The sequence below is a fragment of the Gorilla gorilla genome, chromosome 16 (assembly GCF_029281585.2).
Source record: "Gorilla gorilla gorilla isolate KB3781 chromosome 16, NHGRI_mGorGor1-v2.1_pri, whole genome shotgun sequence".
NCBI lineage: Eukaryota > Metazoa > Chordata > Mammalia > Primates > Hominidae > Gorilla > Gorilla gorilla.
Genome location: NC_073240.2, coordinates 62,804,136 through 62,827,324, shown reverse-complemented (window position 1 = coordinate 62,827,324; position 23,189 = coordinate 62,804,136). Strand labels below are relative to the sequence as shown.

General features: G+C 35.7%; 1 protein-coding gene across 4 annotated transcripts in view; it reads left to right on the top strand.

The window, feature by feature from the left end:
- VPS13C (vacuolar protein sorting 13 homolog C) overlaps positions 1 to 23,189 on the top strand; it is a 201,496-nt gene that overhangs the window by 2,215 nt on the left and 176,092 nt on the right. For all 4 annotated transcript variants that reach the window (XR_010131001.1, XM_055364235.2, XM_031002250.3 and 1 more), the window contains exons 2-4: positions 14,006 to 14,049; positions 16,897 to 16,939; positions 22,968 to 23,063. Coding sequence is in view for 3 of the 4 variants with exons in the window: in XM_055364235.2 (XP_055220210.2) it covers positions 14,006 to 14,049; positions 16,897 to 16,939; positions 22,968 to 23,063 (183 nt within the window). In the remaining variant the exon portion in view is untranslated. The remainder of the gene's footprint in view (positions 1 to 14,005; positions 14,050 to 16,896; positions 16,940 to 22,967; positions 23,064 to 23,189) is intronic.

The window sequence follows — 23,189 nt, the reverse complement described above, 5'->3', positions numbered from 1 at the left end:
CAGAATACTGGCAATATTCTTTCCAGTGATTCCTTATAGTTTGTAAACATTTGAAACTTGAAAATGCACCGGAGTAGCAAATCTGAAATCTGAATAGGCCTAGTGAATGGTGTGCTGTGTTGGACAAGCCACTTACCTTATTGGGCCTTAGTTTCTTCATCTTAATTTAAACTTTATAGAAAAAATATTTTTCAGTTCTGAAAAGTTTAAATCATACTGGATGATATAATATTTTCATGTAATTACTCATATTTTAATGTTATAATATTATGCCATATTTACTTTAGACATTTTCTTTTTAAAAAGATAAAACGTATGGATATAGTCAGAGGTTCCATTGCCATCAGATGTTACTCTCTTTTATCTTTAAAATTGGAGGTTGGACTAGGTAACATCGAAGGTGATGCCAATATTCTGTTCTTCTGATAATGGTTTTACCATGACATTGAGGGGTATACTGCTTGAAGATTTTGAAGTTTTTCACAACTGAAATTAAAAATGTCGTAATTTTATGTTATTTCCCCTTTTGTCTTTTTTTGGTGAAATCTAGAAAAGGAGACTTTCTTTCATCTCATTTTTAAATTTTTAGAATAAGGTATTCTGCCAGTGGCCAACATTAACTTTATAATAGGCCTGAGCAAATAAACCCATTTCTTTCACATATTGTGTCCAGTGAATATCCAATCAGGGATTCTCCTAGCTTTATCAGCTCACAACTCTGCCTCTGTAAAGGTTTGCTGCCTTTTATTTTTGTGGTTGCTATAAAGCTAGAAGTCACGAGCTTTTATCGTTATTGCACAGTCTGTTGTTGATAACCCTAATTTCTCAATAAAATTGGAAGGCAAGATATCTGAGTTGATTTTTCCTGTTCTTTCAAAATATTGCTAAAGAAATTTGTCTTAAACTTTTTTGGGTAAACAAATGGGAATATTAATTTAATAAAATAGCTGATATTTTATGATATCCATGGTGTTGACAAGTTTTACAAAAAATTGAAAATTCTATATAATCTTGTTTGACAACTATTTGCTTTAGCAGATAAGGTTTACAGTTCACAGCTTTTTTTTTGTTGTTGTTGTTGTTGAATTTTCAAGTCTTGAGAAAGGGAAGAATTCATCTTGTAAATATGTCACTGTAGGGACCAGCCCCACAGGGTCGGTGGGTCTCTCCTTGTGTGCGGCGACGAGAGAGTGTAGAAATAAAGACACAAGACAAAGAGATAAAAGAAAAGACAGCTGGGCCCGGGGGACCACTACCACCAATGCGCGGAGACCGGTAGTGGCCCCGAATGTCTGGCTGTGCTGTTACTTATTGGATACAAAGCAAAAGGGGCAGGGTAAAGAGTGTGGGTCATCTCCAATGATAGGTAAGGTCACGTGGGTCACGTGTCCACTGGACAGGGGGCCCTTCCCTGCCCGGCAGCCGAGGCAGAGAGAGAGAGGAGACAGAGAGAAAGACAGCTTATGCCATTATTTCTGCATATCAGAGACTTTTAGTACTGTCACTAATTGACTACTGCTATCTAGAAGGCAGAGCCAGGTGTACAGGATGGAACATGAAGGTGGACTAGGAGCGTGACCACTGAAGCACAGCATCACAGGGAGACGGTTAGGCCTCCGGATAACTGCGGGCGGGCCTGACTAATGTCAGGCCCTCCACAAGAGGTGGAGGAGCAGAGTCTTCTCTAAACTCCCCCGAGGAAAGGGAGCCTCCCTTCCCTGGTCTGCTAAGTAGCGGGTGTTGTTCCTTGACACTTTTCGCTAGCGCTAGACCACGGTCCGGCTGGCAACAGGCGTCTTCCCAGACGCTGGCATTACCGCTAGACCAAGGAGCCCTTCTGGTGGCCCTGTCTGGGCATAACAGAAGGCTCGCACTCTTGTCTTCTGGTCACACCTCACTATGTCCCCTCAGCTCCTATCTCTGTATGGCCTGGTTTTTCCTAGGTTATGACTGTAGAGCGAAGATTATTATAATATTGGGATAAAGAGTAATTACTGCAAACTAATGATTAATGATATTCATATATCTCTAAGATCTATGTGGTATAACTATTCTTGTTTTATATTTTATTATACTGGAACAGCTCGTGTCCTCGGTCTCTTGCCTTGGCACCTGGGTGGCTTGCCGCCCACATCTCACATACCTGATCTTACTATTCTTTGGAATCAATTGATAAACTACTTTGATACATCTTAACTGGAATGTCTAACTAGCCTAAAGCAGTGATTTTCAATAGGAGGTGACTTTGTACCCAGGGTATATTTGACAGTGTCTGAGACTTTTTGGTTGTCACACTGAGGGAAGAGGTGTGCTATTGGCATGTAGCAGATAGGCCCTGGAGTACTACTAAACATTCTACAATGCAGAGGACAACTTCCTGCAGCGAATTGTCCAGCTCAAAATGTTAGTTGAGAAACCCTAGTCTAAGGAGAAGACTGAGATTGTCTTCTGCATTTGTAAGTGACCTGCTGGGTGCTGAAAAAATTGTAGGCTTTTAAAAAGGACACGGAAGAAGTAGATTACTCTTAATGAAATCTGTAATTCGAGAGAGAAATTGGTATCTTAAGTGACTGAAAGGTATCATGTCAATAAAAATGCATAATCTTTGCTTGGGTGATCTTTGGAAGTAGTTTTAAGAATCGAAATATTGTGTTAACATGATTTGGAAAACATCATAGTGTGCATATATTCATATATGTATATATAGGCGTTCATAATGAAATTTACAATTAAAAAAGGTTGAGAGGCCAGGCACCGTGGCTCACACCTGTAATCCCAGCACTTTGGGAGGCCGAGGCAGGCAGATCACGAGGTCAGGAGATCGAGACCATCCTGGCTAACACAGTGAAACCCCGTCTCCACTAAAAAAAACAAAAACAAAAAACAAAAAACAAAAAATTAGCCGGGCATGGGGGCAGGCGCCTGTAGTCCCAGTTACTCAGGAGGCTGAGGCAGGAGAATGGTGTGAACCTGGGCAACAGAGGTTGCAGTGAACAGAGATTGTACCGCTGCACTCCAGCCTAGGTGACAGAGCGAGACTCTGTCTCAGAAAAAAAAGGTTGAGAAGGTTGGGGAAAATTACTGGAATGTCCAGAATCAGGAAGTATGCTTTAGATGTTGCCTTTGAATTTGAGAAGCAAAGCAAACACAGCCTACCATTGTCTTTCTGTTTCTGTTCTTTAAAGATTTTATTTAATGCCAAGCAATTCTTACGTATTTTTAAAAGTAGTTTAAGCAGAATTTCCTTTTAAAAATCCTTGCCACTGTAGATAATTGAGATCTTGATTATTTATTAGCTGTGGGACCCTGGGCAAAACATTTCAGTTCTCACTCTCCTAATCTGTAAAGTGGATATACAACACTCAATGTATTGGTGAGATAGATTATGTCAAAAACCTTTGTCATTGTTGATAATATTGATAATAATAATGATTAACAAACCTGGCTGGGTGATGGAAAACAGTCTTTGTTTTATATTCATAAGGATGTTTCTTCTAACTTCAGACTTTTAGAGGTATTAATATTCTTCTTCTTCTTCTTCTTCTTCTTTTTTACTTTTACTTTCAGTGCTGGGATACATGTGCAGAATGTGCAGGTTTGTTACGTAGGTATACATGTGCCATGGTGGTTTGCTGCACCTATCAACCCATCATCTAGGTTTTAAGCCCTGCATTATGTATTTGTCCTAATACTCTCCCTCCCCTTGCCTCCCAACTCCTGACAGGCCCTGGTGTGTGATGTTCCCTTCCCTGTGTCCATGTGTTCTCATTGTTCAAATCCCACTTATGAATGAGAACATGTGGTGTTTGGTTTTCTTAGAGGTATCAATCTTCTATTGAGTGATAATTTTGTGTAGAGCTATCATTACATATCTAAACATTTCTTACTTTCCAAACAAATTTCTTTTAAAAAAACACCCTATTTGCCTTTGAATTTATGCTTATGCTTTTACAGTATTACCTGCCAGCTAGTTTGTAAGTCAGGCTTTCAGAGGTTCAGAAAAGTGCCTGGTGGGTACATACTGCCTACATAAGTAGGAAGGTTTATCTAGATTTTTGTTCCCCACAAACTGGTACCAATAGATAAATTTCACAGCCCTTAGCTATTGAGATGTGTCCAGGATATAATTGTTTTAAGAGTAACATATATTTGAAAAGGTATGTTGAAATGCCTCATCTTTTGCAATATGATTTGAGTAGTATTGTTGCAATGTAGAACCTTTGTCAATTTGGTTTTTCAAAATGATTTACCGTGGAGAGTCAGCAGGAAAATCCTCCAGTACTCAAAACTCTGTTGTTCTTAATTCCACTGGACAGGTGGAATCAACATAGGAACTGTGATGTGTTAGATACAAGGGTGACTCTGGTGACCAGGAATAGAAGCCAAGTGCAATGCCCTCAGAATCTGTGGCCCTGCAAACCAGACTGAAGCCGTGCTGTTTATCCCACTCCTGACACTTTATCCCACTCTTGACACTTCCCCTTGAGCTGCCAGATATTGTTGGAGCAGCGCAGCATAAGAAAGGAGAATGAACACTGGACTGGGAATGAGCAAACCTCTTTAATCTTATTCCATCTCTGATTCTGTCTAGTTGTGTGGCTTTTGGCATGTCTCTGACAAGTGACCATTGGTTGCTTATCTGTAAGTGAAAAGGTTAGACAAGGTCATCTCTTCTGTCTTTAAACTTCTGTGATTTGAGCAAGGCAAGAACAACGTGAGATCCTTCATTGGATGAGTGGTACTGCCACTTCCTCCGCATTCATAGTGAGAAAAGGTAGTTAAATAATGTATCTTTATCTTTCCTTTTTGCTCTTCACCGGATATTGGTGAGTAAAGAGCCACAGTCAATGACAGTGACAAGATAAATGAAGTTCCAGGCTCATGCTGATATTTGTGGGTCCAAGTGTAATATACTGTAATATATTGTCTTAACAGGTACCTGTAGGGCAGCTTGAGAATGAAAGAAAAAGCAGCTCTTTTTGCTTTTTTTTGACTTTGACACATAAAAGATGGAAGTATCTAGGTATTTCTAAACCTGTAGAGGGATTTTCTTTAGTCTTTTCCTCCCAGCCAACACTTGGTGTAGTGGAGGCCACATTTCTTATTAGCTTGTCCTATAGCATATAAAAATAAACAATAATGAAAAGGTCATTAGTGTAATACATGTTTAGGCTCAGTTACTACCAGTTAAAGCAGTGCTTAAAAATGTAAATTTAAGCACCTTTTCACATATTTAAGTAGCATTACTAATTAAAAATTAACTCCTTTTCTAGAACTAAAACTGAGAATTGGTATTTTGGTAACCATTCTGCTAGGAAGCTCTACCACATTACTCAATATTATGGGATCCCTGAAGTGAACTGAAAGGGAGAAAGTTCAGTGGTGATGTTGCAGCTTTCTACCTTTCTTTGTCAAAACTTCCTGTTTCAGTAGGGAAATGGGAAGAGTGAGAGAGTTGTTTCCTTTCTCTTTCCTGTCTTCCTCTCTGAAGACAAAGTCACTGTGAACTCATTAAAAGGAGTCTAGATTGGTTAATTTGGGTTGACTAGCTACATTCATTTGAAATGAATAGCTATAATATTTTCTTTGGTATTCTTTTTTTTTTTTGAGATGGAGTCTCACTTTGTTGCCCAGGCTGGAGTGCAGTGGCACAATCTCGGCTCACTGCAAGCTCTGCCTCCTGGGTTCACGCCATTCTCCTGCCTCAGCCTCCAGAGTAGCTAGGACTACAGGCGCCTGCCACCACGCCTGGCTAATTTTTTTGTATTTTTTAATAGAGACGGGGTTTCACCGTGTCAGGATGGTCTTGATCTCCTGACCTCATGATCCACCTGCCTCGACCTTCCAAAGTGCTGGGATTACAGGCGTGAGCCACCGCACCAGGCCTGGTATTCTTTACTAAAACATAAATCATTAAAATAATTTGATTCATGCTTTGCTTTAAAAAACTGTTCAGTCATCTACTTTAGCTCACCTCCCTGGAAAATGAATTGTGTCAGAACATTCAGATATGCTTTCAAATAAATAATGTTTATGTTATAGATACATAAACAAAATCTTAAAAAATAAGTACAAAGCATTCTTTATTTCACTATTCTTTATATGCAAAGCTAGTTTCATGGATTATGACGTGGCATTTTTGTTTGTTGGATGGTTTTTGTGTTTAATCACAGTTTTGGATTAACCTCTATGTTTTATATTAAGAACGTTGACCTAGGAGTTGGGAGACATAGATTCTATTCTTAGTACTGCCACAAAAAAATTGTATAACCTTGGATAAACTACCAGATCTCTTTAGACTTTAATTTCTTCATGCATAAAGTGAGAGGGGCTTAGATTTGAAAATCTTTATGGTCCCAAATAGTTCTAAATCATAACTTGTGAATTTCTGTCTTTTGAGGAAAAAAATAGATTTTTAAAAAGTACTAAAATGACCATTTTGTAATACCATCTCCTGCATCTGTTTTCCCCTGTGGCACTACCTTTTCTTCTGGTTATGCTCTGAACATAACCCCCTTGACTCTATCCTACCTTTCTGCCTGTGCCCTTGTTATACTAATTTTAGTTATCCTTTTTGTTTTGGATTTTTTTACGTCTCATTGCAAATACAGAGACCAAAAGTGGAACCGACAACCACACTGGCCTGTGAATGCTGAGTCTGATTCTTTTATGGCATTTTTGTTGTCCAGGGAGGTCAAATTACCTTCTGAATTAAAATCCTATACACTTTATGCTCTGCTATTCGGGAGAACAGTGTTATTCTGAAGATAGCATTGAGTGTTACAAGATTTGAACCTTGAGACTGCCACTTACTATTAGGTTGCCATAGGATTCTTGGGCTAGTCATTTAACCTCTCTAAGCCTCAGCTTCTACTGCTTAATGTATACAACCTGTTTCTTGCCCAGGAGGCTGTAAGGATTGAGTAATGTTATGTATCTGAAAGTGTTTTCTAAAATATAAAGATTTATGATCTTATTGTAGTTGTTTCCACCCCAGTACAATATGCATTCTGAAGTCAGTATTTATTGAGTACGTACTCTGAGGAGAATCAGTAAGAGGTTTATAATCAGACTGGGGATTTATATAGTTAAGTGTTACGCACCATAAGAAAGCTATAGCCTAAATTTCTGCAAAAGTTTAGAGAGATTATTTCTGGTTGGAGGTACTTAACAATAGGACTATATTTCTTACATTTATTTTGTAGGCCATTATGTATTTAAAAAGCCATTCTTGGACTTAGGCAGGCTTTTCCATATTGTGTTAGTACCATTGGATTTTTATTTATAAATATACTAGCTTGGTTGTTTTCTATAACTAGCAACTATTTCTACTTTTTTTTTTTATTTGCGATGACTCCAACTCTTCATGTCATTTGCTAATTTACTTCCATTTTCATCTTCTGGTTCACTGATGAAGAATACTAAATTTTGATCCAGTTTTGATCCAGGATTTACTTTTTTTTTTTTTTGAAACTGGGTCTTGCTCTGGCTGTCACTGAGGCTGGAGTGCAGTGGCATGATCCTGGCTCACTGCAACCTCTGCCCTTCTGGTTCGAGTGATTCTTCTGCCTCAGCATCCCGAGTATCTGAGATGACAGGCACCTGCCACCATGCCTGGCTAATTTTTTTGTATTTTTTGGTAGAGACAGGGTTTCGCCATGTTGGCAAGGCTGGTCTCCAACTGCTGGGCTCGAGTGATCCAATCGCCTTGGTCTCCCAAAGTGTTGGGATTACGGGCATGAGCCACTGCACCTGGCCCTTTTAGTATATTTCTTAAAATATCTTTCAAGATTGGCTTTGAAACTATGGTGACTTTCTAGCAGTATATGCACATCCAAAATATTTGTAGTTTATTAATGAGAATCATATGGGGTCTCTTCTGAAGCACAGACTACTTACTGTGCATATTGTCTACCCTCCTCCCATGGGCCTGTCAGTCCAGCATAAGGGAGATCTCTTCACAGAATTTCCTTATCTGTCACCTTAGTCTGTTTAGACTTGGTAGGATTAGAGCCACTTGATTGTGGGATTGGCTTTAGAGCTTTCCTTGCTGGCAGAGTTAAGTTTATTCATCTCCAATTATTAGTCAACATATCCCTGTTTGTTTTTTGTTTTAAAAGATTAGACACATAGCGTGTTGGAAGTTCTGGCCAGGGCAATTAGGCAGGAGAAGGAAATAAAGGGCATTCAGTTAGGAAAAGAGGAAGTCAAATTGTCCCTGTTTGCAGATGACATGATTGTATATCTAGAAAACCCCATCGTCTCAGCCCAAAATCTCCTTAAGCTGATAAGCAACTTCAGCAAAGTCTCAGGATACAAAATCAATGTACAAAAATCACAAGCATTCTTATACACCAATAACAGACAAACAGAGAGCCAAATCATGAGTGAACTCCCATTCATAATTGCTTCAAAGAGAATAAAATACCTAGGAATCCAACTTACAAGGGATGTGAAGGACCTCTTCAAGGAGAACTACAAACCACTGCTCAATGAAATAAAAGAGGATACAAACAAATGGAAGAACATTCCATGCTCATGGGTAGGAAGAATCAATATTGTGAAAATGGCCATACTGCCCAAGGTAATTTACAGATTCAATGCCGTCTCATCAAGCTACCAATGCCTTTCTTCACAAAATTGGAAAAACTACTTTAAAGTTCATATGGGACCAAAAAAGAGCCCGCATTGCCAAGTCAATCCTAAGCCAAAAGAACAAAGCCAGAGGCATCACACTACCTGACTTCAAACTATACTCCAAGGCTACAGTAACCAAAACAGCATGGTACTGGTACCAAAACAGAGATACAGACCAATGGAACAGAACAGAGCCCTCAGAAATAATGCCGCATATCTACAACCATCTGATATTTGACAAACCTGAGAAAAACAAGCAATGGGGAAAGGATTCCCTATTTAATAAATGGTGCTGGGAAAACTGGCTAGCCATATGTAGAAAGCTGAAACTGGATCCCTTCCTTACACCTTATACAAAAATTAATTCAAGATGGATTAAGGACTTACATGTTAGACCTAAAACCATAAAAACCCTAGAAGAAAACCTAGGCAATACCATTCAGGACATAGGCATGGGCAAGGACTTCATGTCTAAAACACCAAAAGCAATGGCAACAAAAGCCAAAATAGACAAATGGGATCTAATTAAAGAGCTTCTGCACAGCAAAAGAAACTACCATCAGAGTGAACAGGCAACCTACAAAATGGGAGAAAATTTTCGCAACCTGCTCATCTGACAAAGGGCTAATATCCAGAATCTACAATGAACTCAAACAAATTTACAAGAAAAAAACAAACAACCCCATCAAAAGGTGGGCAAAGGATATGAACAGACACTTCTCAAAAGAAGACATTTATGCAGCCAAAAGACACATGAAAAAATGCTCACCATCACTTGCCATCAGAGAAATGCAAATCAAAACCACAACGAGATACCATCTCACACCAGTTAGAATGGCAATCATTAAAAAGTCAGGAAACAACAGGTGCTGGAGAGGATGTGGAGAAATAGGAACACTTTTACACTGTTGTTGGGACTGTAAACTAGTTCAACCATTGTGGAAGTCGGTGTGGCAATTCCTCAGGGATCTAGAACTAGAAATACCATTTGACCCAGCCATCCCATTACTGGGTATATACCCAAAGGATTATAAATCATGCTGCTATAAAGACACATGCACACGTATGTTTATTGAGGCACTATTCACAATAGCAAAGACTTGGAACCAACCCAAATGTCCAACAACGATAGACTGGATTAAGAAAATGTGGCACATATACACCATGGAATACTATGCAGCCGTAAAAAAGGATGAGTTCATGTCCTTTGTAGGGACATGGATGAAACTGGAAACCATCATTCTCAGTAAACTATCGCAAGGACAAAAAACCAAACACCACATGTTCTCACTCATAGGTGGGAACTGAACAATGAGAACACATGGACACAGGAAGGGGAACATCATCACACACAGGGGCCTGTTGTGGGGGGGGGAGGGGGGAGGGATAGCATTAGGAGATATATCTAATGCTAAATGACGAGTTAATGGGTGCAGCACACCAACATGGCACATGTATACATATGTAACAAACCTACACATTGTGCACATGTACCCTAAAACTTTAAGTATAATAAAATAAAATAAAATAAAATAAACAAAATGAGAACAAATGAAAAAAAAACCAAAAAACAAAAAACAAATATTTACCCTTCTGTTTTTTTGAGAACTTTCTATGACTTCTATGTGTTCTTAGCCCTGGTGATCTGGCTATAGCACTAAAGTTATTTACATTGTATAGAATTATTATGTTGTTTTAAGGCATAAAAGGAAAATGAAATCTTTTTTATCTGTATTCAGTTAAATATAAAATGGTTGATTTTTAGGGGAGATCTGGTTTAATCTTGGTCTTATAAATTCTTTTTTCTTTAAACAGGATTTCTGGAATTCATAGGATATGTAATGACACTGCTGCATATTTATCAGTCAGAATAGCATGCAGTTTAGTGGAGAGTACTTGTTAGTCCAGTGCCTTACCAAGATAAGTATTCATCTACTGCTTGAACGAATGAATGCACTTTTACCTCTTTACACTGGTGCCAGTGTTAATCTGAATTATACTGCTTATTCCTCCCCTATTCTTTGTATAAGAACTAGAGCTCCTCCTTCAGTGCAAATAACTTGGAGAATGTATTATTCTTATTTCACTGTTACAGTTACTGTTTGTTAGATAACATTCACATTTTCAAAGAGGAAGTATGCATTTGTCAGACTGGGTGGCAGAAATAGATACTGCTTTTTTTGTTTTTTTTTGTTGAGATGGAGTCTTGCTGTCGCCCAGGCTGGGGTGCAGTGGCACGATCTCAGCTCACCGCAACCTCCGCCTCCCAGGTTCAATCAGTTCTCCCGCCTCAGCCTCCTGAGTAGTTGGGATTACAGGCTCATGCCACCATGCCTATGCCCGGCTAATTTTTGATTTTTTTTTTAGTAGAGATGGGGTTTCACCATGTTGGCCAGGCTGGTTGCAAACTCCTGACCTTATGATCCGCCTGCCTTGGCCTCTCAAAGTGCTGGGATTACAGGTGTGAGCCACTGCACACTGGCCAATATTTCTTTGTTATTCTTACGTGTCTGGGGGTAAGGTAATACTAGATATAGAAAAAATTTATATAAAAAATATTTAAATCGTACTGACATGTGAATTTACTTTTGGTTTATTTCCACATTTTCCTTCTTATAATTTCCATAATAATTTCACATAAAAAATCTAATTATTATAAAAACTAGAAAATACTGAAAAACATCAATAAAAAAGCTATCTTTAATTCTACCACCCAGCAATAATAAGTACAATCTCTTTTTGTCTGACAGTCTGTCTAAATATACTTGTCTAACTCTTTTAGCCATATTGGTAGTTTTCAACATTTCACAACTTAACTACCACCTGCTATCCTACTACTTGATCAAACAAGTAAAGTGTCACTGCAGTAGAAACAGCCCACTTTTTATAAGTATATTTATATTTTTACAAACATTATGGTAGCGCCTTAACAATTGTTATAAAGACTTCATCTCTAACGCAGATGATTTCTGATCACTCCTCGTGACTCTTGGCCCACCAATTGAGAATGACTAGGTAGAACAGTCACAATTTATGAGCAGGGTTGAAAGTCTGCATGTGGGCCTTAGATCTTATTAAACTAGTTTGGATGGCTTCAGATAGGCACTAGCATCTGTGCAGATTACCCTGTAGGCTAGAATAGACTTCCCAATTGTAATTTTGTGTAATTCATCATGTGACAGATTTGAATCTAGGAATATTTGTCTTTATGTAATTTTAGTGCATATATAATACGTAAGGACTTTTTCCCCCTGTTGCTGAACACGCTAGTCTTCCATGACTACTTTATTACTCCTACATCTGGACAGTGATGATATCCTGTCAATTCTGCCTCCAAAATAACTCTTTACTGTGACTCTACCTCTTTCATCCTGAAGTTACTGCCTTATTTTCGGTTTTACTTTTCAGTGTGTTATAGAAGTTTCCTGACTGCCTGTATTCTTTCATTTCCCTCCTACTATATACTATAGTATTTTCTTACCATTTGTGAAGTTTCTTTCCTCCTTTTCTTCCTTTATTATAGTTTTCGACAATTTATTTTGGAAAATTTGAGAACTGTATGTACACAGAAAATGAACTTTATTACATAGAAATAACCACTGTGAGCATTATGGCATCTTAACAGTTTTTTATTTTTTTCTGTGTATGTGTGGAATGCACACACACTTGTGCATATATAGATACTTTTAAATTTAGGTCAATCTGGGCATTATTTTACTTTTTAAAAAACTCAATATTCTGTGAACATTTTCTCATGTCTTTCTACTTTTTTTGTTTATAATACAGATGTATTGTGAGTTATGCCTTCTTCCTGGACGTTTAGATCTTTAGGTCCTCCTTTCCTTCCTTTCCTCCCCTCTTCTGTCCTTCCTTCTTTCCCTCCCAATACTGCAATATCCTTGTAGCTAAATTGTTTGGACAGATCAGTAGTTATTCCTTAGGACAGTTGAGTAATGATTCTAAAATAACCTAATCTCTGTTATATATATTTTGTCTCTTTGTTTTGGTGGGCTGGAATTTTTTATCCTGAAAGCTCTTCATTAGTCTGGCCCTTGCCTACCTTTCTGACCTTATTTTGTTTCCTTTTCTTATACCCTCCAGTTACACCAAACCATATGTGCTTTCTAAAATGTGCCTTACTCACACTTATCTATTTGCCCTCTCTTCTTATCCACCCAGTAAATACTACTTAAACCTTCCAGCCTAAACCTATGTGTGTTCTTGATTTCCCTAGGCAATTAGGTGACTCCTCCTTTTCATCTTGTGTACGCTTCTATTGGAATATTTCTAAAATTTTAGAAAATTATTAGGTTTGTGCAAAAGTAGTTGCATTTTTGCCATTAAAAGTAATGGCAAAAACTGCAGTTACTTCTGCACAGTCCCCTCTGCTAAGCTGTGAGTGCCTTAATGAATATTGTTCTAGTAATCTTTCTCTTTCCAGCAGCTAACATATACTGGGTGCTTAATAAATGTTTAATAATTTTGAGATCTGGGAAAAGCAGATCTCTAAAATGACGTAAACAAATTAAATATACTTTTAAATTGACTCCAAAATGCCTGGAAGAAAAAGTTACTTGATTGAAAAATATTAATGGGAAGTATAGCTACTATAGTTTTTAAAAAATATATGTGTCATAAATGATTAAGAAAATATACAACAGTAATTTATGCCTGCATTTAATGTTGAAACTATAGTTTTATTAGCCTTAACATAATTTAAGTGAAATGAAAACTTTTTCCTTAAGTTTTTATGTGAGCATGAATATTTGACTATTGTGTATCAACAAATACAGGGATAGTGTTTAAGATTTGAGTCATGTAATAGTATTTTTATAACTTAGCATATGAATATAATAAAAGTTGGACTGATTAAAGAATATTAGAAGCACATACAGTAATCATTGGGAAGGTAGAATGTTTGGAGACATGAAAGACTAACACCATGTTTCTGAAGAAAATGTTAATTGGTAACATAATTAAAGAACCCAGGATGATTGATCTGACCTTGTAATCATCTCTTTATATCTTGAGATTTTGGCTTAATCATTCAAAATGATGGCTACTTTCTTTGGTCTTAAAGTTCTTCTGTCCAAAAAGCTCCAACTTCTTTCCCATTGTTTGTTTAAATGTTAGCTAGTTTAATGTTTTATAACTTCTTTTACACTGGGTTAACCTATAGTATGCTACAATTAATAACTCTTGAGCATATGTAGCAACTATTTTGTGCCGGGTAGCCTCTTAAGTCACCTTTGTTTATCATTGTATTCTTAGCACTTAGCACAGTTTCTTAGTGCTTGGTCCTACATTGTGATAGGTTTAAAAATTGGTATGTTATTGTAATATTTTTCTTCGTTTTCTTTTTTTAAAGGAAATGTGGCTTTGGATAATCTACAGATAAAAGAAAATGCCCTGGTAAGTTTTTTTTAAACTATGCTAATAACTCACTTAATTTGGTAAGTTCTTAGAAACCTTTGCCTACTAGGCATCTGATACCATGTACTAGATAAAGTGATGGAATCACTCAAGGGATTACTTGTTCAACTATTTGCTGTTGGAAAATCTGAGATTAAAGATTTAGAAATTTTTTCCCCTAATAATCAAAATAGTATCTCTTGGAAATGGAGTGTTTTTCGTTGATCTAATTTGACTGTATAGTTTTGTAGTTGACTTTTTCCTTATAGCAATATTTTTCTTCAGTAGTGTCTTTACATATTTTTGAGATAAATGACGGCTTGATTTTAAATAACATATCTAATTTTGGAAATATATTGATGGTCTAGCCTTATTATAGTAATATTAAGAGGTAAAATAGAATTTTCTGGACTTTAGCTCCAGAAAGTAATTTGTGTCATTTATTGTTGAGTTGAAAACAAACAAAATAATGCCCTCTATCCCCCAATTAGGTTTCTGTTTAGCTTATTGGGCTAAATGTGAGTTTATGAAGTCACTTAATGAGTTTATTGTTTAATTAATCTTTTTTCAGGTTTCCAACCTTTTATTTTTATTTTTATTTCTTTTTGAGACAGAGTCTCACTCTGTTGCCTAGGCTGGAGTGCGGTGGCATGATCTTGGCTCACTGCAACTTCCGCCTTCCAGGTTCAAGCAATTCTTCTGCCTTAGCCTCCCTAGTAGCTGGGATTACAGGTGTGTGCCACCACACCTGGGTAATTTTTGTATTTTTAGTAGAGGTTGAGTTTTGCCATGTTGGCCAGGCTGGTCTGCAACTCCTGACCTCAAGTGATCTGCCTGCCTTGGCCTCCCAAAGTGTTGGGATTACAGGCATGAGCCACTGCGCCCAGCCTAACTTCTTAATTTCTTTGATCTTTTAGCATGAGTTTAATCATCTATAAAGTGAAGTTAATTATAAAACAATATAATATCTCTGTGTCTTTGTGGCTTGAATAAGATGAGAAGTAGAGCCTGGCACATAGTAGGTACTCAAAAATTTAAATATTTTTCTCTTTTTTATATAGGATGCTACAACTTTTTAAATTTTAAACAAAAATTTAGGCCTGATTCTGTTATTATAGATTGGAAAAGAGGTTTTTTTCTCTATCTATGACAATATAAATAGAATTGTAGTGACAGGATATATATCTAACATACTAAGGAGACAAATTATTTGAACTGTTTTAGCCTAATTCAAGTTTTGGTTATAATTAAATATAATAAACTATTTTGTAATTTTTATATTATATATATATATTTTATTATACTTTAAGTTCTAGGGTACATGTGCACAATGTGCAGGTTTGTTACCTATGTATACATGTGCCATGTTGGTGTGCTGCACCCTTTAACTTGTCATTTACATTAGGTATATCTCCTAATGCTATCCCTTCCCCCTGTAATTTATATTTTTTACTCAAAGTAGCTCCTTTCCCCAGTTAAACCAAATTGATGAATTTTTACTTTTATATGGGTTATTTACATTTATTTTGTGTGAAAATTATTTCAGGAGGATTAAAATGAGCATGAGACCACCTTTTTGTAGTTTGCAGTTTGTATACTGTATAATGCAAATTCCCTTGAATTTATCTTTCCTGTCCTCCAGGAGGACAGAGCTGCTCTTATTGGCAGCAAAGATTTTTTTTTTTTTTGGTCTAAAAAAGACTTTTTATCTAAAGCTATTATAATAGCATTCTGTTCAATTCCTGTTTACGTAGCATTCAGACATAATCAGATGATTAGGTAAATTGATCATTTTAGTTAATTATTACCTATATTTTGGTGGTCAGATTTTTATAGTGTTATTATATATTAAGTCACACCTAACAGGAAGGCTGTACTGACTGGTTTAATTTTTAATAATTCTAAAAACTCAGGTTATCATGGATATCAGTTGTTTAGCATTCTGTGAATAAAAAAAGTTATTTGAACTTTCTAGTTGTTTGGAATATAGGTAAGTGAAAGTTTATTATTATTTGTTGGCACCTCTCTGTAACTTATCTAAACGAAATACTAATTTGGTAAATAATATATTGGGAATCTAGCTTTTCTTTTAAAGATTTTTAAATTTATTCATTTACTAAATATTTGAGAGAGAACTGTTGTTCAGTATTGTTTTCAACTAATTTATGCAAAAAGACTCTTTTTTTTTCTGTTCTAGTATTTCAGATAAACATTGTCTATGTGTTTAAATTGATTTGGTTTGATTTTAATTTCCATTTGATTTGGTTTACTTAAAACAAGTAACCAGTTTACCTGGTTATTTACAAACTTTTTCTGTTTTTACTATTTATCATTTTGTTTCTCTTGTGAATTCTTTCTTTAAAGTCATAGTTTAAGTTATAATTTTTATTTTTTGAGACAGAGTTTTGTCTTGTCACCCAGGCTGGAGTGCAATGGCGTGATCCCGGCTCACTGCAACCTCTGCCTCCTGGGTTCAAGCGATTCTCCTGCCTCAGCCTCCTGATTAGCTAGGATTACAGGCACCTGCCACCACACCAGGCTAATTTTTTTGTATTTTTAGTAGAGATTGGATTTCACCATGTTGGCCAGGCTGGTCTCGAACTCCTGAACTCAGGCGATCCACCCGCCTCGGCCTCCCAAAGTGCTGGGATTACAGGTGTGAGCCACCGCACCAGGCCTATGAAACGTTTTTTGGCTATAAAACATGTCCTTTATGAGTTATTCAAATATAGAAAATTTGGTTTTTGTTTTTCTTTGGACATGTGTATTTAAATGATCACACAAAAGTGATTTTTGGGTTGGCTTAATAATTTAAGATGTCCTTTACATTTTCTCTTTCTTCTGAAGAGTGAATTGGATGTTCCTTTTAAAGTCAAGGCTGGCCAAATTGGTAAGTACTTTAGTCTTCATTTGAATTATTCTTAGTTCTATTGTTTTCTATTTTGCTTGTGTTATTTAACCTAAAAAAATCTTTGATTAAAAGTGTGAGAGATTTTTTTTTGCTTACATTAATTAGAGCTCGTAGAGTTCTGAACCTAATGTATATTATATATAAAACGTACATACTTCTTTTTTTTATGACAAAAGGTAGAAAATGGAAGGCTATTTGAACTGCAATTGCATTCTTCAGGCTTTGGTTCCACCACACAAAATATACCTTCATTTTCAAATTAGATTTCGAAGTTTTATGTGCTTTTTCTTTAAATGTGAAAGTAGTATAATTTGCAAACTCTAGTAGATAAACTGTAAATGTAGCTTATTTCCTTCATCTTTTGTTCAACCATTTTCACTTGATATATTATGCAGCAATGTGGTATGGAGGATATGTTTTGGTAAGTACAAAGTCTCTCTGCAGTTAAACTCCTACACTAAGACCATCTATAAGTAAATATATATCTTTGTTGAATAAATTTTTTCAATAGGAAATTTAATCTACAAAGTCTTCCCATCTAGTCCATGCTATCTGGTTTTTATTTTTATTTATTTATTTAATTTATACATTTTTAAATTTTGGATTTAGGTGGTCCATGTGTATGCTTGTTACATGGATATATTGAGTAATGGTGGGGATTGCGTTTCCAGTGTATCTGTCACTCAGATATTGAACTTTGTATCCAATAGGTAATCTTTGAACTTCCACCCACCTCCTTCAATCCCTACCCCTTTTTGGAGTCCCCAGTGTCTATTATTTCCATTAAATTTTTTTATTTTTAATTTTTGTGGATACATAGTAGGTATATATATTTATGGGGTACATGAGATATTTTGATACAGGCATGCAGTGTGTAATAATCACGTCGGGGTAAGTGAGGTTTCTGTCACCTCAAAGTATTTATCCTTTCTTTGTGTTACAAATAATGTAATTAATACTCTTAGTTATATGTAAATGTGCAATCAATTATTATTGACTGTAGTCACCCTGTTGTGCCATCAAATACTGGGTCTCATTCATTTTATCTAACTTTGTTTTTGTATTCATTAACCATTCTCCCCTGTTACCCTTCCTAGCTTCTGGTAACCATTGTTCTACTCTCTGTCTCCATGAGTTCAATTGTTTTAATTTTAGTTCCCACAAGTAAGTGAGAACATGTGAAGCTTGTCTATTTGTGCCTGGCTTATTTCACTTAACATAATGACCCCCAGTTCCATCCATGTTGTTGCAAATGGCAGGATCTCATTCTTTTTTATGGCTGAATAGTACTCCATTGTGTATATTTACCACATTTTCTTTAACCATTCACCTGTTGATGGACACTTAGGTTGCTTCCAAATCTTGGCTATTGTGAATAGTGCTGCATTAAACATGAGAGTATAGGTATCTCTTCAATATACTGGTTTCCTTTCTTTTGGGTATATACTTAGCAGTGGGATTGGGGGATCATATGGTAGTTCTATTTTTAGTTTTTTGAGGAACCCCCAAATTGTTCTCCATAGTGGCCATAATAATTTACATTCCCACCAATAGTGTACAAGGTCTTCCTTTTCTCCACATTCTTGCCAACATTTGTTATTGCCTATCTTTTGGATAAAAGCCATTTTTACTGAGGTGAGATGGTATATCATTGTAGTTTTGATTTGCATTTCTCTGATGATGTGATGTTGAGCACCTTTTCATATACCTGTTTGCCGTTTGTATGTCTTCTTTTGAGAAATGTCTATTCAGATCTTTTGCCCATTTTTAAATCAGATTATTAGATTTTTTCCTATAGAGTTGTTTGAGTTCCTTATATATTCTGGTTGTTAATTCCTTATCTCTTACTTGTCCTGGCAATGTCTCTGTGGAGCTGTGTACTGTAAAGGCTATTATGCATATTTATGTCTATGTGTACCCATTGTTTAGCTCCTACTTGTGAGAACATACAATATTAGATTTTCCACCTTTGAGTTGATTTACTTAAGACAATGGCCTCTAGCTTCATCCATCTTGCTGTAGGGGACATGATTTCATTCTTTTTTATGGCTGCATACTATTGCATGGTATATATGTATCACATTTTCTTCATCCAGTCAACTGTTGATGGACACTTAGGTTGGTTGTGTGACTTTGCTATTGTGGTTAGTGCTGTGATAAACATATGAGTGCAGGTGTCTTTTTATATAACGATTTATTTTCTTTTAGGTACTCAGTAGTGGGATTGCTGTTTTTATTTTTAGTTCTTTGAGATATCTCCGTACTGTTTTCCATAGAGGTTAAACCAGTCTACATTTTCACCAACAGTACTCAAGTGGTCCCTTTCCTCTGTATCCATGCCAATATCTGTTATTTTTTACTTTTTAATAATAGCCATTCTAGCTGGTGTAAGATGGTATCTCAGTGTGGTTTAAATTTGTATTTCTCTGATAATTAGTTATGTTGAACATTTTTTCATGTGTTTGTTGGCTTCTTGTATTTCTTATTCGAGAAATGTTTGTTTATGTACTTTGCTGTTTTGAATGGGGTTGTTTTTTTCTTGTTCAGTTGTTTGAGTTCCTTGTAGATTCTGGATATTTGTCCTTTGTTGGAGGCATAATTTGCAAATATTTTCTACCTTTCTGTAGGTTGTCTGTTTACTGTGTTGATTATTTCTTTTGCTGTGCAGAAGATTTTTATTTTTACTTTTTAAAAATTAATTAATTAATTTAGAGACAAAGTCTTGCTCTGTTGCCCAGCCTGGAATGCAGTGGCACAGTCATGGCTTACTGCAGCCTCAACTTCCTGGGCTCAAGGGATCCTCCCACCTCTGCCTCCCAAGTTGCTGAAACGACGGGTGTGTCACCATGATTGGCTTGTATTTGTATTTTTTGTAGACATAGAGTTTCATCATGTTGCCCATGCTGTTCTTGAACTCCTGGGCTCAAGTGATCTACCCGCCTTGGCCTCCCAAAATGCTGGGATTACAGGTGTGAGTCACCACGCTTGGCCTAGAAACTTCTTAGTTAAGTCCTACTTGTTTAATTTGTTTTTCTGGCATTTGCTTTTAGGGTCTTTGTCATAAATTCTTTGCCTAGGCTGATGTCCAGATGAGTTTTTCCTCAGTTTTCATCTAGGAATTTTATAGTTTCAGGTTTTATGTTTAGGATTTACTTTAAAAAATAAGTAAATTACAACCCAAGATGGCTTACTCCTATAATTTTACTTATGCTACATCCTTTCTCCCAACTTTATCACCCTGCTATTACGCTGTATCACTTTTTTTCTTTATTCAATATTCTGTATTATAGGAAGGCTTTGTCTTTCACTACTCTAGCATCTCTTAGCAATTATTTGGATACTTCCGTTTGGGTCATTTTATATGACATATATGTTTCCTTTTAACATACAAGAATTTTTTATGTTTTTGTCTCGAAACAGGATAAATTTTCTTAGACTGAAAGCATCTTTAGGCATGTGTCATCTTTTTTGTTTGTTAGATAGGGCTGAATGTGGTGGTTATGTGTAGCAGTGCTCTAGAAGTACTGTGGCCCTATATGCTTCACTGAAATCCTAGAATATAGAAGTTGTAGCCGTTCATTTATTCTTTTACTTTTGAAATATTTATGCACGTTATGTAGAAGACTATGCAAGTGCTATGGGAGATGCAAGGATGAAGGTGATATCTTTGTCTTCAAGGAAGTTATAGACATCTAAAATTGGAACATAGATTGAAATTGTATTTCCAGTGTCTTAGATCAATTATAGCTGACTAAAGAAATTTTGCATTATTATATTCTTACAATATAATAAATTTATTATATTTAATATATATTATATTTATATATATTATTTTAATAAATATAATATATTTAATATATATTGTATTTATTATATTTATATTTGTATTATACAATATAATAGATTTATATTATGGAGGAGGTTTTCTAATGGTTCAGAATTTGTTCTTTTTGCTTTTAAAGTACACAAAGATTTAATGGCTTCCTTCACTGTTACCCATTGAGTTATGAGAGACCCTTTACAAATAAGTATGCAAAGTATATTGTCTTTATAACTATCTTTTTTTTGGTTTACAGAGCATTTATATTAGTTGTTAAATTTCTCCTTAGGTTAAAATATTATACCTAACCTGTAGGGTCAGTGTGGCTAATTAAGCTCAAGTGTGATTTGGTTTTCTAAGAGCTAGACATATTTGTGGGTGCCCTTGAGTTACCGTTTTCTTAAAAATTTAAAAAGTTTCGTGATCTATAAAAGGAGGGAGTAATATATAAAAAACTCAATTCTAGGACCTTTATGAGAGATTGGGGGATAATTAGTATAAATGTAGAGAAGAAAAGGTTTAGGGAACAGACAGTCCCTTTCTGGTATGCTAGTTAACGGGACGTTTCCCACTTTTTCTGTCTTATGCTCACCAAGAAGGCAATCAAATAAATTTTGTTAGGAGATTTTGAGATAATTACAAATGTAACAGTACCTATTGTAAATATAAAATCATTGGACTTAGAAATGACCCAGAACGTTGTAGACTTCCCTTGACATGCAAGCCATTTAAGAAATTCAGCAGGTTTACAAGCTGAAGAGAAGTGAAAATCTAAATGGAGAAATAATTTGATATTTTAACCTTGGGAATAGATACCAGGTAAAACTGGCTTTCCTACATATCCATCTAGGTGACCCCAAATAGTCTGTCTTACATTGCATTATTTTATTTTCTCTTTAGTTTGTTATACTGTTTTTCAGTTCTTTGAACTTTGAGCATTTTCATTTAAAAATGATTTTAAATGAAAAACCACCAGTGATTCTGGTGGTGTAAGTGACTTAATTATTCACATACAAGCATGACTTAGTAGAATCAAATTCTTTTCTCCTGAAAATCTTGATTAGTAGCTCTGAGACGCCTATAGATTTTAAATATAATTTTAAAAATTATAGATGAAGGAAGGTATTTTATTTTGGAACATGTAAAACTTTATGTGTAGGAAAGGTTTGGATAGAATTGCTGTAGTAAGGCAGATTGGGGACATTTTGCTGCCTGGAGACCTGGAAAGAGGGGATACTAGAGATTAGGGAAAGAAACATGGAAAGATTTTGACAGATTTTGCCTATTTCAAAATTTAGCTGAGAGCATGCCCTTTTGGTCTTCTCTTGTCTTCCCTTAACAGGCTTTTCCCCCATAAAACCCCAAAATTGGGACAGTAATATTAGGGCCATAGTTCATCTGTGTCATGAGTGAAAGTTTTTGTGGGCTCACCTCAGGAGGACTTGACATTAATACCATTGTTTCCAAGACAGAACACGTGTTCTGTCTTCTAAGTGATTTATAAGTAGATATTTGGAATATAAGTGGTCTGAGTTGCCTGTGACTCATAATACTATTCATAATACCGTATGCCTTGCTTTTAGAGCTAGCCTCTTCCTGTTGTGACAATTTGGTATGCTGTCAAAATTCCATTTGCACAAAGTTCCTTTGCATCTCTTCTCTGTGTTGCTGCTTCAATTCCTGGTAGCTTGTGCAGATATTATTTTACTGTTGATCTATAAGGATTTATTTGTTGATGTGGATAGAAGAGCATGTGCAATATTAAGACTATCAACTGTTGTTGTGCACCGAATCTGGTTCAGCATCCTTACTAATAATCTGGTCACTGCTTAACTCACTAGATAGACTTAAGCAATTAATTTAACTTCACTAGGACTGAGTTTCCTTTTTTTCAGGATTGAAATAATAGCTGACTTATTCATTTTACAGTTTTTGAATATTAAATGGATAATGATTATCAAAATATTTTATAATAAAAATAAAAATTACCATGTGACTATTCACTTAATAGTAATTTTATGTGGAAAAGACCTTTGTAAACTTTAGTGTTGGAGTTTTTTCATTTTTTCTGAGTGATGTATATACCATGAAGAGTTTTTTATGCTTTTTCGCTTAATGGAAAGTAAGAAATTTTTGTGTTCTTGAGCAGTCAAATAATAATTTAAGGTTGAAATTATGTTTCCTTAGATAAATTAACTTTGAAGATTCCTTGGAAAAACCTTTATGGAGAAGCAGTTGTTGCGACCCTGGAAGGATTATACCTGCTTGTTGTCCCTGGAGCAAGTATGTTATTTTAGGTTTTAACCATTCAGTAACATCACATTGAAATTAAATTGTTATCTGAGTAAAGTATTTTAATACATTTATTTATTAAGATAGAAGGTAATTTAAATAAATGAATCATACATA